Source organism: Arvicanthis niloticus, chromosome 11 (genome assembly GCF_011762505.2).
Source record: "Arvicanthis niloticus isolate mArvNil1 chromosome 11, mArvNil1.pat.X, whole genome shotgun sequence".
In the NCBI taxonomy this organism is placed as follows: Eukaryota; Metazoa; Chordata; class Mammalia; order Rodentia; family Muridae; genus Arvicanthis; species Arvicanthis niloticus.
The window spans coordinates 34299081-34311666 of record NC_047668.1 but is presented as its reverse complement, the minus strand read 5'-3'; the positions used below and the strand labels follow the sequence as shown (position 1 = coordinate 34311666).

At 43.2% G+C, this 12586-nt stretch overlaps 1 protein-coding gene across 2 annotated transcripts in view; it reads right to left on the bottom strand.

The window, feature by feature from the left end:
* The window catches only part of Prkar2b (protein kinase cAMP-dependent type II regulatory subunit beta), a 94535-nt gene extending 82419 nt beyond the window's left edge, over positions 1 to 12116 (bottom strand). For both annotated transcript variants that reach the window (XM_034514364.2, XM_034514362.2), the window contains exon 1: positions 11572 to 12116. In XM_034514364.2, the coding sequence (XP_034370255.1) occupies positions 11572 to 11872 (301 nt within the window). In that variant the 5' untranslated portion in view covers positions 11873 to 12116. The remainder of the gene's footprint in view (positions 1 to 11571) is intronic.
* Positions 12117 to 12586: the final 470 nt, after the last annotated feature.

Sequence of the window (12586 nt, the reverse complement as noted above, 5' to 3'; positions counted from 1 at the left end):
CACACACACACACACATCCACTATAGTATTCTAGCAAAAAATCGCCAACATTTATCAGAGAATTTATAGTGTCTATTTACACGAGACAACATTACACTGCAGTTTAAACAGACTTCAGCTGCATGAATCAATGTAACTTCTCAAACACTATTCTAAAAACAAGCTGAAGCATGATAATTTATGTAAAAGAAACTTTCCTAAGTGCATGATTCATATAAATGTGGACTATATTATAATAGCTCTGTTTCTAACTAAGATATTTGCCTAGGCAGTACTAATGCAAAATATGCAGTGTTAATTGTATCCCCTTAACACAAAACCACAAAAGGCCTAAAGGTACCAAAATGTAAGAGGGTTAGAGTAAGGGGATGAATTTTGTGAATGTTATTTAACACATTTATTTCTCTCAGTGTACTGGAGGTATTTTGTAATCTGAAAAGGAAAAAAGAAAACTTAGTTTCCTCTTCTACCTCTTTCTTACAAGTAAGAAATCTCCCACTGTGCTCTGACCTGAGCTCCGCTAGGCTAGTTCATGTAGTCTTGTCATAAAATACTTTTTACACGAGAGATTTTGTTAAAGTTCAGACACTCAAATACCTTTTGAATTAGTTTTGAAGAATTATAAAGTAAGTACTATAAAATTAGTAAGAACCGAGAGCCCTAATTATTTCCTAGTGTAACCTGTTATTAGCAGTCAACTTAGAAATCAAAGATCTGGGGCTGGAAAGATGGCTCAACTGTAAAGTCTAGGCTCACCACAAAAATATAAAAATCAAACATCTGTGAACAACTGTGTCTGTAAGCTAAGACCTAGAAGGACTCTCCATCTCCTAAACTATATTAAGATATCAGCAATTTATAGTTGTTTAAGAATAAAATTATGGGGTAATAAACCACAAAGTAATGCTGACTTGGAGAGATGCGAATCTGTCCCTCAATGAGCTTACTTTTATAAATAACATAATAGGAAGAAATGGCAGCAAGCTGTCACTGTAGCACAAAGATTTTCCCAGTTAATGTGGATTTGTATTAATTTATATATTAATTATATGCATTCCTGTCTCCACAATGAGCACCTGTCTCATTTAAATAAAGTAGCATTTTAACTCTTCCTATCCACTCTGTCCTAAGTTGTTTCAAAATGATTTGGTAAAGCTTAGGTTAAAAAGGGTCAGGTTCAAAGATAAAACAGCTTGGTTTTTAATCTAATGAGATCTAAATCTCTGAGACTGAACATAGAATAAAGCTTTTATATTCCATGAAATTCTCTTTAAATGCTTTGATGTAAGTATTCACACACTAGCTAGCATTCAGCATATTATTTATATGTATCAGAAGGTTTCTACCCTTTTGCACTTACATATATTTTTATACAGATATTTAATATTCAGCTTTAACTGAGTTTTAACTGAAAAAAAATTGATTACTGTCTTAGTCAGGGTTTCTATTCCTGCACAAACATCATGACCAAGAAGCAAGTTGGGGAGGAAAGGGTTTATTCAGCTTACACTTCCACATTGCTGTTCATCACCAAAGGAAGTCAGGACTGGAACACAAGCAGGTCAGGAAGCAGGAGCTGATGCAGAGACCATGGAGGAATGTTACTTACTGGCTTGCTTCCCCTGGCTTGCTCAGCTTGCTTCCTTACCAGCCCAGGGATGGCACCACCCACAATGGCCCTCCCATCCTTGATCACTAATTGAGAAAATGCTTTACAGCTGGATCTCATGGAGGCATTTCCTAAAGGGAGGCTCCTTCCTCTGTGGTAACTCCAGCTTGTGTCAGGTTGACACACAAAACCAGCCAGCACCATCACCTACAACTGGCAAAGTGCAATAACACAGAAAAAACTCTCTTGGGAACAGCGTTTCCCTGCCCTTCTTGCTGTTGGCAAACTGCAAAGGTCCCTGTGGTTAAGGACAGGTGACACTATCAGTATCAACAAGGAAAACTGAAATGACTTCTAATTTTGCTTAAAAACATGAAGAAGGAAGCAGGAACAGAAATGGAGAAGGAAGCAGGCTCAGGACATGGAAAAGGAAGCAGGCTCAGGACATGGAAAAGGAAGCAGGCTCAGACATGGAGAAGGAAGCAGGCTCAGGACATGGAGAAGGAAGCAGGCTCAGGACATAGAGAAGGAAACAGGTTCAGACATGGAGAAGGAAACAGGCTCAGGACATGGAGAAGGAAGCAGGCTCAGGACATGGAGAAGGAAGCAAGTTCAGACATGGAGAAGGAAACAGGCTCAGGACATGGAGAAGGAAGCAGGCTCAGGACATGGAGAAGGAAGCAGGCTCAGGACATGGAGAAGGAAGCAGGCTCAGGACATGGAGAAGGAAGCAGGCTCAGGACATGGAGAAGGAAGCAGGCTCAGACATGGAGAAGGAAGCAGGCTCAGGACATGGAGAAGGAAGCAGGCTCAGGACATGGAGAAGGAAGCAGGCTCAGGACATGGAGAAGGAAGCAGGCTCAGGACATGGAGAAGGAAGCAGGCTCAGACATGGAGAAGGAAGCAGGCTCAGGACATGGAAAGGGAAACAGGCCCAGGACATGGAAAGGGGAACAGGCTCAGGCTAGGTTGTCATTTCTAAAATCTTCTAAGAAACTGCATTTATTTTAAAGTTTGTCTTCCTTCCATTATTGACTAGCATTCTTACAATTATATGACCCTTAATTAAGCATCTGTAACATGATTCTATCTATTTATTTATTTGCCTATAAAGGTTGTGCTCTACAAGTTTGGTCAGATTTCAAGGTATATACAGAAAGACAGATTTACAAAAGAGGCTTTTTTTTAAGGTAAAGTGAATTATGTCTTTAGTGTAAGACAAAATTTCCCGCTATATCCCAGCAAACTTCTGGGGTAGTGCCCACATGGCTAGTGCCACAGCTGCTGTGGGTCCTTTGTTGTCTAGATGCTTCAATCTGGACACCAGAGTGAATCACAGCTACCCTCTGCTAACAGAGTCCCCAGCTGCAGTGTAAACACTGTGGTCCTCAAAGTAGAGTTCTGCACTGTGAAGCAGTGTACAAAGCAATCCTTTGAGGCAAAGGGAGAAATGAGAACACGTCTACAAAGACTCCCTCCATTCCGAATCCTATACTGTGGGACACTTCCTCCCTCTCTCTCTCTCTCTCTCTCTCTCTCTCTCTCTCTTTCTCTCTCTCTCTCTCTCTCTCTCTCTCTCTCTCTCACACACACACACACACACACAATTTATAAATACATATTGGGAATATACACCAAAATACATTTTGCTAGTTAAGGTATATAATACAGTGTGGTTTTCAAGATAGAATATTTTCATATATTTCTAAGTATCATATTTCCAAAATATTTTACTGAGCTTCTAAAGTATATGAAGGACTAATATGGGTGGGACAGATGGAATAATTAGATTGTAAAGGGGAGGGACTGGTACTAGGCTGGGCTGTGGCTTTCCAGGGCAAGAGCAGGTAGCTCACTTCTTCATATGTTCTCTCAAGCCTGTCACTTCAGTGAGTGCTGGAAATGGACCACAGGCCTGCTAGGCCACAGGCCTGCTAGGCCGGAGCTGGCCTAGGACCATAGCCATCAGCCTCAAATCCCGACTCTGCCTCTTTGGGGAAAATGGAGCTACATGTCTCTAACAGCCTTTTTGTAGCAAGGGGATGTAAGAAGCCCCAGATGTTAACAATAATTATTAATAAGTAAAAAGACACCTTTTAACATTAGCCCTCTACAGTAAAATAACCGAGTCACACTTAAGTTAACTTGACCTTTTGAAAAAGATGCTTTCAGGATCTACTAGTATTTAACCAAATGGAAGCTTTTCTCCCTGAAAGAAAAATCCCTCAATATTACTCCCATGAACTGCTCTGTCTTGGAACAGCTGACATAAACTAAACAATGTCCGACCCAACCCAAACAGACACAGGAATAACTATACACAGCATATCTTCTTGGCTTCACTTTCATGTGGAATGTGTGTTTCTATTTTGATCTTTTGTCTTTTTTTTTTTTTTTAATTAAGAAACATTTTTTTAAACAGCAGCAACTGGAGTTGACTTTTTCAAAGTTTCCAAACATATTAAGCCACACATGGTAGAACCTACTGCTGGAACATTCATAAATGTCTCACCAACTGTGTTTATAGCTGATTTTTTTAAAATTGGTTTGTTTTCATTTAAACCTTGACCTGAATTTTTTAGTTCCAGTTATTTCCACAAATTATATAATGAAACCGGCTAAGTCATTCTAAATTTCTAACACACAAAATTTGCTCTCATAAAAAAAAATTATAATAATGATCGCGTCATTGTGAGGTTTTACTGGGGGGGGGGGGGGAGTGTCATGACAACTAGACAGTATAGACAGGTCCACAAAAGACTAGAACATGAACAAACCCAGCGATCTCACTGCACTCTGACTTTTTCCCCACTGCCTCTTAAGCGGCCAGTGGCCTATTATAAACGTTCATTGCAATGAAAAACAGTCAAAGCAAACAAACCCTAGAAATCCTAAAACAACTTTTTTCTTTAGTCCAGGCTTTTAAACTGTACCTTGCACCCTAAAGGAAGACAAAAAAGAATTCATAATCTAAGACTTAATACAAACAGCACACAAACTGACAGTTTTTTGAACAAGGCTCAACTTACAAGCCTGAACCAACTGTACTCAAATAGGGGCTTCTGCCTCTCACCTGTCTCATCTAGACAAACAAATTGCATGCGTGCTGTATGAAGAGTCTCTCACAGAGGAATTAATTCATAGATCCAGAGTGAATGTAACAGAATTATCATGTCTCTTCTTAAAAGAAAGAAAGAGATTAAGGAAAGGGGAGAGAGGACGACGGGAGGGAGGAGAAAGGTTCTTAGTAAGCTTCTGTGGACCGTGGGTGTGCACAGTCAGCCCTCTGATTCACACACGCAGCCATTCCTTCTTGTAACAGGTTGCTCCTTCTGGAGTTCTGGACACCTGACAGAGACTCTGCAGCCAATTACCTCAATCTCCTGTGCTCAGTCCCTCCCCTCCTCACTCTGAGATGGCCCATCAATCCCCAGCCTCCACTGCTGATAAATGACCTGTTTAAGGGATCATGAATAAAACCCCAATAGACAGATTCAGTGTTCTCCTGATGGCATTTGAAAGGCTGAAAAGAAAACATTTTTTTTAAACAGCTATAAACAAAATCTTGACAGCTGGAAATTTACTGGAATCCTCTCTCCGGCACCTGAATGGAAAGCTTTAACTGTCTTACAGAAAGTGAGCTTGAATTTAATACACAGGTCGGGAAGCACCTCAGGCCTCCACTGTCCTTCAAGGCCCTGCCTCAGTTTCTCACACACATGCCCCACCTCTCTTATTTCTCCTCTCTCAGCTCCCCAAGCTGTTTCTCTCTAGTGACTCCCTTCTGCCAAAGCACAAGCATAGCAGAAAAGGGGACTACTTTGAGGCCACTCATGTCCCAGTGTCAACCCCTAAAAGCAATCCACTTAATACCTGTAACTCTTGTTTAACTGTTCTACTCTGAACACTGCAGATCTTCTATAATACTACTAACTGGATTACACCCAGAGCTAAAACAATGCCTACAATATTTTAGCAGTTGGCATGAATGATGTAATCCACTTTAGGATTTAAAGCTATCACGTAAGTAAATCTCTAACAGCTGAAGGCCACACGGTCTCATGACTACAAAAAGCCTCTGAGCCACAAATTGTAAGCTGAAGGCTACATCATGTATGACTGTGCAATGTAGCTAGCTTCACATTAAATCCCAAGGGGCTAAGCACCTCAGCCTTCCAAAAAGTAAAAAGACCAGACTGGCTTCCAAATAAAACAATAACACTATTCTGTAACAAAAGTATGTAACTCCGAAGGACTTTCAGCTAGGTCATTTAACATGTAATCAGTGCTTGCTATATACACTGCCCCAAGGACCTCAGAAATACTAACTCACTTATCCTTGTAACAGCATTGTGAAGTCGGGACCATCAGAACACATGAACTTGTTATCACCATGGCACTTCTCCAGAAATGCCCAAATTTAAAGTTACTACCAAAATATAACCTTTATGAATGTTTTCAAAATGACTAAATGTATTTGAAATTTTTAAATATATTAAGAGGCTCTTTTAGGAGGCTGGAGAGATGACTTGGTGGTTAAATACACTTGCTGCTTTTACAGAAGACCTGGGTTCAGTTCCTAGCACCCACATGGTGGCTAGCAACAATCTATAACTCCAGTTCCAGTCTGTAACTCCGGTTCCAGGGAATCCTATGCTTTCTGACCTTTGATGACCCCAAACACACATGTGGCACACATGTATGTGGATGTACACAAAACATTCACATACCTAAAATAAACATTAACCTAATATAATTTCAAAAGGTTCTTATAATTTTTCTCTCCGTTGTACAAAACAACTGGAAAGCCAAAAATAAATGTCTTTTGTCGTGTGTTGTTGGTAACACATCAGGCAAAAGCCAATGACTGGCTGCTCCATCTCCTATCTTTTGATGGCCACATGGCACCAGAGATTCTTAGTGAAGGCTATAGGAAAGTAGGCCTGGCATGCATGCCTGTAATCTCAGCACCTGGGAGGCAGAGACAGGATGAGCTCAGGCCAGCATGACTGACACAGGGAGTTCCAGGCCTACCAGGGCCAGCCCACACAGGAATTCCTTAGAGTGACTGTGAACTCAACAGGTAAAAAGAGCCAGCTGAGAAGGTTCTGCATGTTCTTGTGAGGGCAGCAGACCAACCTTTCCTGCTTTCACCATCTGATTTGTAGGAAATCAGAGACACCATTTCAGACAGGCTTCCACTGTTAAGCAGGTTACAGTGGAGCCTGGCCTCTTAGTCCTCACATGTATCAGAAGTAAAGAAAGCTTGCTCAAAGTTGTTTGAGAGAATTTCTTCAGGAACACTGCCACTCTTTTTCTTCCTTTCTTCTCATGATAACCTTACTCTCTGAATACACACCAGGAACACAAGGGCTAACATCCCAATTTCACAAAAAAGACATAAAAAGCCCTCCCTCTTCATTGCTAAAGCAGCTGGTACTGAGAGTCAGGGAGAGGGGTGATGTCGGCTTTGGTTGTAGACCGCCCGGGGTGCTGATCAGGCTTCAATGCATAGTTCTAAGCAAGGCCCCCACAGATGGCCCTGCTTAAGTGAAATGGGTTATCAAACAAAACCACAAGTGACAAATGTGGGAAAGAGACTGGTGGGGGTGATGACTGTGGGAGGGAGATAAGAGAAGTGGGCAGAGTAATTAGAATGCATTATACATACCTATGAAATTAATTTAAAAAGATCTAACTCTATCTTGTGTGTTCTCCATACCCTCTTAAGCTGTAAAAATCAAAGTGTGTATGTGGGGGGGAGGGATTGAGGGAAGGGGAGAGAGAAGAAGAGGGAGAGAGAGAGAGAAGCTTGCAAGCATGCATACATCTTTGACATTCTTGCTGTATAAGTCTCTACATCTTTTGGGTTGTGTACCTATTTTTAATTTTAGTTCTTTTCCCCCTGCAACAGAGAAGACTAGTTCTATATATTGCTTAAGTTTCATCCCACACTGTCTGCTCGTGAGTGACCCTTTGTAATTTGTTCTTTACCACTTGTCAATCCATCAGGGTAACTTGAACTATTTTTACTTGGTTTTTAATCACTTGAGAAATTCTGAGCAACACAAGATCCAACCATGATGATTATCTAATTACCACTCATTTTACTCCAAGTTAATATTGATTCAACTATTTGGCCTACTACTTACTAAATCCATTAGTAAGTTCCAGATTTAGGAATACTACGCCCTTGTATAGAAGCAATATGCCTTGACAGGACAGGGCAGGTAAGGTGATGCCAAACTGTCTCCATTCTAGCTTCTGGGAATTTCCCTAGAGAGAGTCACCATAAGCTACTAGCATTCTACCACCTAAGGTTGCCTGAAAGACAGGATCAGTGCTCTCTCTCTCTCTCTCTCTCTCTCTCTCTCTCTCTCTCTCTCTCTCCCTCTCCCTCTCTCTGGTGCGCACGGGAAAGAGAGCACGTGCTAGCTACATGAACATGGAAGATTAGAAGATTAGACAGGAACTCTAACAAACTTTCAACAAATGAAAGAATCCATGGGAAAGGCAAGTAGGAAGTAAAAGGACACCTTTACCTATCTGGCATCATCTTTGGCCACAGCACTGCAACAATGTATCAGACCGATTTTCTAGTAACTACAGGTATCTGGCTTTCTAATTAAACTACCACATTATAGGTAACAGGCTGGTCTTTATAGGAATCTAACAAGTACCAGTTTCATGGTCCAAGACTTGTCTTTTAACCTCAAGCTATCATAACACGATCCCTTTCACAAAAGTGACTCATGAGAGAAGACAAGAGTCAACCATGCAAAGCCATACCAATACTGGAAAAAACCTGGGACACCCAACCTGTGAGTCAACCCACAGAACAAATTTCATTTAAGAACTTCCTGATGATCTGGACTTCAAGGTCAGACAGACAGACAGATTAAAAAAAAAAAAAAAAAAAAAAAAAAACCCAAACCCAAAACCCTGGTTTTGCTACTTTGGGTTCTGCATATAACTTTGAGCAAGTTAACTTTCCAAAGCCTTAAAGAAAATATATTAAGAATCAAGGAGAGTTTGACATAAGGGGGCTAGCATAGGTTAAGTTGGCCCCAACCCCTTCTGGAGGTAGACCTGAAACACAAGAGTACAGGGATGAAGTCACTCTGGTTCTGCAGCACACTGACTATGAAACACAGAATAAATGACGGTCACATTAGAGCTCCCATGCAGCTGAGATGATGAACTAAGACTTTCACGCAGGACCCAGCACACCACAGACGTCAACAAATGGCAGCCCCTTCTCTAACCATTAATAAGACAAGACATATTATGACCATCATGATCCACTGACTAATGGCTTTCAAAGTGTGATCAGGGGACTGTGGGTACCAGAAAAACCAGAAATGTTTGTTGACAAAAAACAACCAACCAACCAACCAACCAAACCAAAACGGGGCTGGGAGGAGAAAAGAGAAAAGCCTAAGTCTTACCTATCCATAAAAGCTCTTTAAGAAGGGTACTAGATAATGTTATTTTCTGAATCAAGCTTCAAGCTTCATGTGAAATGTTAGTCATTGATCCTGCAACCCTGTGCTGTGCCACAGGGACTGTTGTCATCTAACACTTATTCTTTCTCTACCGTGACAAGAGAACTGCCCAGTGTCTGCTGGGTTTTCTTCAGCATTCCCTGCATAGACAGAACCTTAAACGGTTTGTGGGTTTTGGGTCAATTCCACAAGCTTCCCATAAATGATGGTTCTATCTTGATGTGTGTGCGTGTGTGCATAATTTTATACACAGATACATATATATTTTTCCCTATGATCAGGTTTGGATAAATCATAGCCTTGTACAAATTCGAGCTCCATAGAGTATACTTGTTTAAAGGGCTGGGGTTTTTTTGTTTGTTTGTTTTTTTTTTGTTTTTTTTTTTTTTTGTTTTTTTAAAAAGATCCAGATAAGATGCCCACAAAGTCTGAAAGGCCATTCACAAAAACAGTCTGACAAGCATTTTGTAGCCTACAGTACTTTTTAAAACTGATTCTCAACACAGTTCACTTCTAACACAATGAAAGTGTTGGTTAGAAAACTATAAAATAAGAGAACTGCCCCAGTTGAGGTTATACCAATGCCAAAGTTTCAGCTATGCACATAGACATATACATCTGCTGGATAAAGATCAAACTGTGTTATGGTGAAGAAGTTTTAAAACCCCTGGAGGTAGAGATGTTAAAAGGCAACTGGTTAAGCCTTTATTACAACTGACCTTGAGTAAATTTTATAGAAAAGATAACTTGGGGACTATATAGCTTCATAAAAATATTCCTACAGCTTACACAAGCACTTCTTTCTTCCAATGTGCAAGACACGCATTTTTGCAAGGAGAAATTAAACCAAAGCAAAGTGCTTCAAGAGAATTTAGATATAATTGGGTTTGACTGTATTGACACTATATTCTAAAGAGCAGAGGCCTTTCCCAAGTCCCCCTTCTTGTTGTCTCATATGTAGGATACTAGTCCCCCTTTCCTTTGTGCATTGCTTGCCTGCATGTGCATTCCCACGTCACAGATACATAGCAAGTGCACAAATGTGTGTGCATGCAAGTATTAGATGTCTCTGTCCTCTTACTAGACCATCTGTATAAGATGTTGCCTAGTTCTTCTTTCTAGCATGACAAGCATTTGATTTGGTGTGGGAACAATTAAAACTATGGTTACCCTATTCTCAAAGCACTCAAATGTCCCACATTAGATTTTAAATAGCAATCTTTCACATTCACAGAGCACTGATGTCCAGGGTTTGTGTGTTTCAAACAGGCTAAGAATGCATTAATTTTATAGCTCATTCAGCATATAATTAATTCTACAAAGAAATGAAAACCTTCCTAGGAAGGGGACATAAGGGAATGAAGTGAATGGCACTTCAGTGTTTTCATTGTATGAAATTCATTGTGGACACACAAATCACCAGCAGTATCAACAAATAAAAGCTGCATACACGCTTGCCTTACACCACAAAGGAAAACACTTGTACATTTGCACACCAGGGCATTTCAGCCTGGGTTCCTGCAAAGCCTGGGATTTGGTCATATTGTGTAGACACTCGTGTGTCTGGTGTGTCAGGGAGAGGGTGGGAAGCATAAGGGGTGGGACTCGCCAAAAGCAGCTATTTAAGAAAATTCCTTTCTCTCCCATTCATTCTTTCTAGTTTCAGTGTCTGGCATGGTCCTTAGTTGCTCACTGGCTTTTCATTAAGACAACCGACAAAGCTCTTAGAACTTCCCATGGTGTTATTTTTTCCCCACAAACTTAAAAAAAAAAACCATCAAAATCATTCAATATATGTTTTGTATAATTTTTTTAAGGAAAGAAAATCATTAGCCTATTTCCTCATGCCCAAGACCCCCTAGGTGTCAGGCTAAATATGATCCTTTGTTATATGTTCAAAAATATCACCACCACATGGTATTGGAAAAACTGGAAAATAAATTATTCGTATTCCAAGAATGTCACAGCTATCATCATTAATTTGTTTTACCTCAGCCAGTCCGATTTCACACTCTTCTCACTGAGTCCTACATGCTTCGCCTTTTCTCCCCGAACATTCCATTAATAAATCTAAGGGCTGAAAAGAGGACGCCAAGCGCCCTTCATGCACAATGGTACTCTCTCCGAGCCTGAGACATCTCCAACCACGGGAAAGTTAACCTTCCAACAAGATGCCCAACCCAAATCGCCCCGGGAAGAGAGGTGACAGAGGGGCTGCGGGAGCGCAACCTCTCGTTTCTCCACCTCCGGAGAAAGGGAAGGCATGACAAGAGAGCTGAGTAGGAAGGTGGGCGAGTGGGAGCGACCGAAATGGGTGCTGAGGGGGTGGGCGGAATGGGAAGGTGGAGAGCACGGGGAAGGTGGGGAGCTCAGCACAGGGTTCAAGAGCAAGGCGGGGTTCGAGACTGAGGCGGACGCGGCGGGCAGAGCTCGGGGCGCGAGGGGGCCGGTCCTCACCGTTGAACGCCCCTGCTTCCGCGGCCTCCTCCTCCTCGCCGTTCTCGGAGTCCGAGCGCATGGGCTCCTCGGCGAAGTTGACACCTTTACTGGGGGTGCCGCCCCCGGCGGCGGCTCCCGCGTCCCCCCAGGTCCTGCCCTCATGGCCGAAGCGCGCGGCGCCCTTGCGCTCGTTCTCCTGCTGCAGCCGCGTGAAGTGCTGCAGCGCGAACTCCAGCAGGTCGGCGGGCTGGTGCCTCAGCACCTCCACCGTGAAGCCCTGCAGCAGCTCCGTGAGCCCCGCGGGGATCTCGATGCTCATCCTGCCTGTGCACGCCGAGGCGCCTGGACGCCGCCCTCGCCCCCTATCCGCGGTCCGGTCTTGGGCTGCGCGGCCCCCGAGCGAGCGCCCCGGGCGCTACCGGCTGCGAGCGCGGCGCACTGGGCCCCCGGCGAGGCTGCTCCGTGCGGCGGCAACGGCAGAGCGAGCACAGCCCGGGGAGGGTTGGCAGCATCTCCAGCTCCTCCCGCTCCGGCTCCCGCCGCCGCTGCACCGCCCCCCGCCCGGCGCCCCGCCCCCGCCCGCGCGCCCACGTGATCCCCGGAAACCATGGCAACCCGGCGGGCGGGAGCTCTGCTGCCTCTCAAGTGGCCTCCGGGCGGAGGCAGCGGGAGCCTGGGGCTTGAGGACGAGGCCGCGCGCTCCACCTGAGCTCCCTGGGCAAATCCCACGCATCTTTCTCCCTGGCCCACTCAGAGTTGGTGCCGCGCAATTCGTTCTGAAACTTCAGCCTCCACATGGGTGGCTTTTTCTTCTCCTAGAATCCAACCGCAAGAGAAACGTGCATGGTGTCTTTTGTTAGTCACACAACCTTACTGGTTCTCTTTTGGATAAGAGATACTGCCACTTGTTTGTTACAACATTTTTTTTTTTTCCCAGTAGGTTTTATTCTGCCTTTCAGCCTCCTGGCTGTGATGGTTTGCCTTACAGATCCTCTGCCACACCGTGCTTAGTGCATTTCCTGCTGGTTACTGA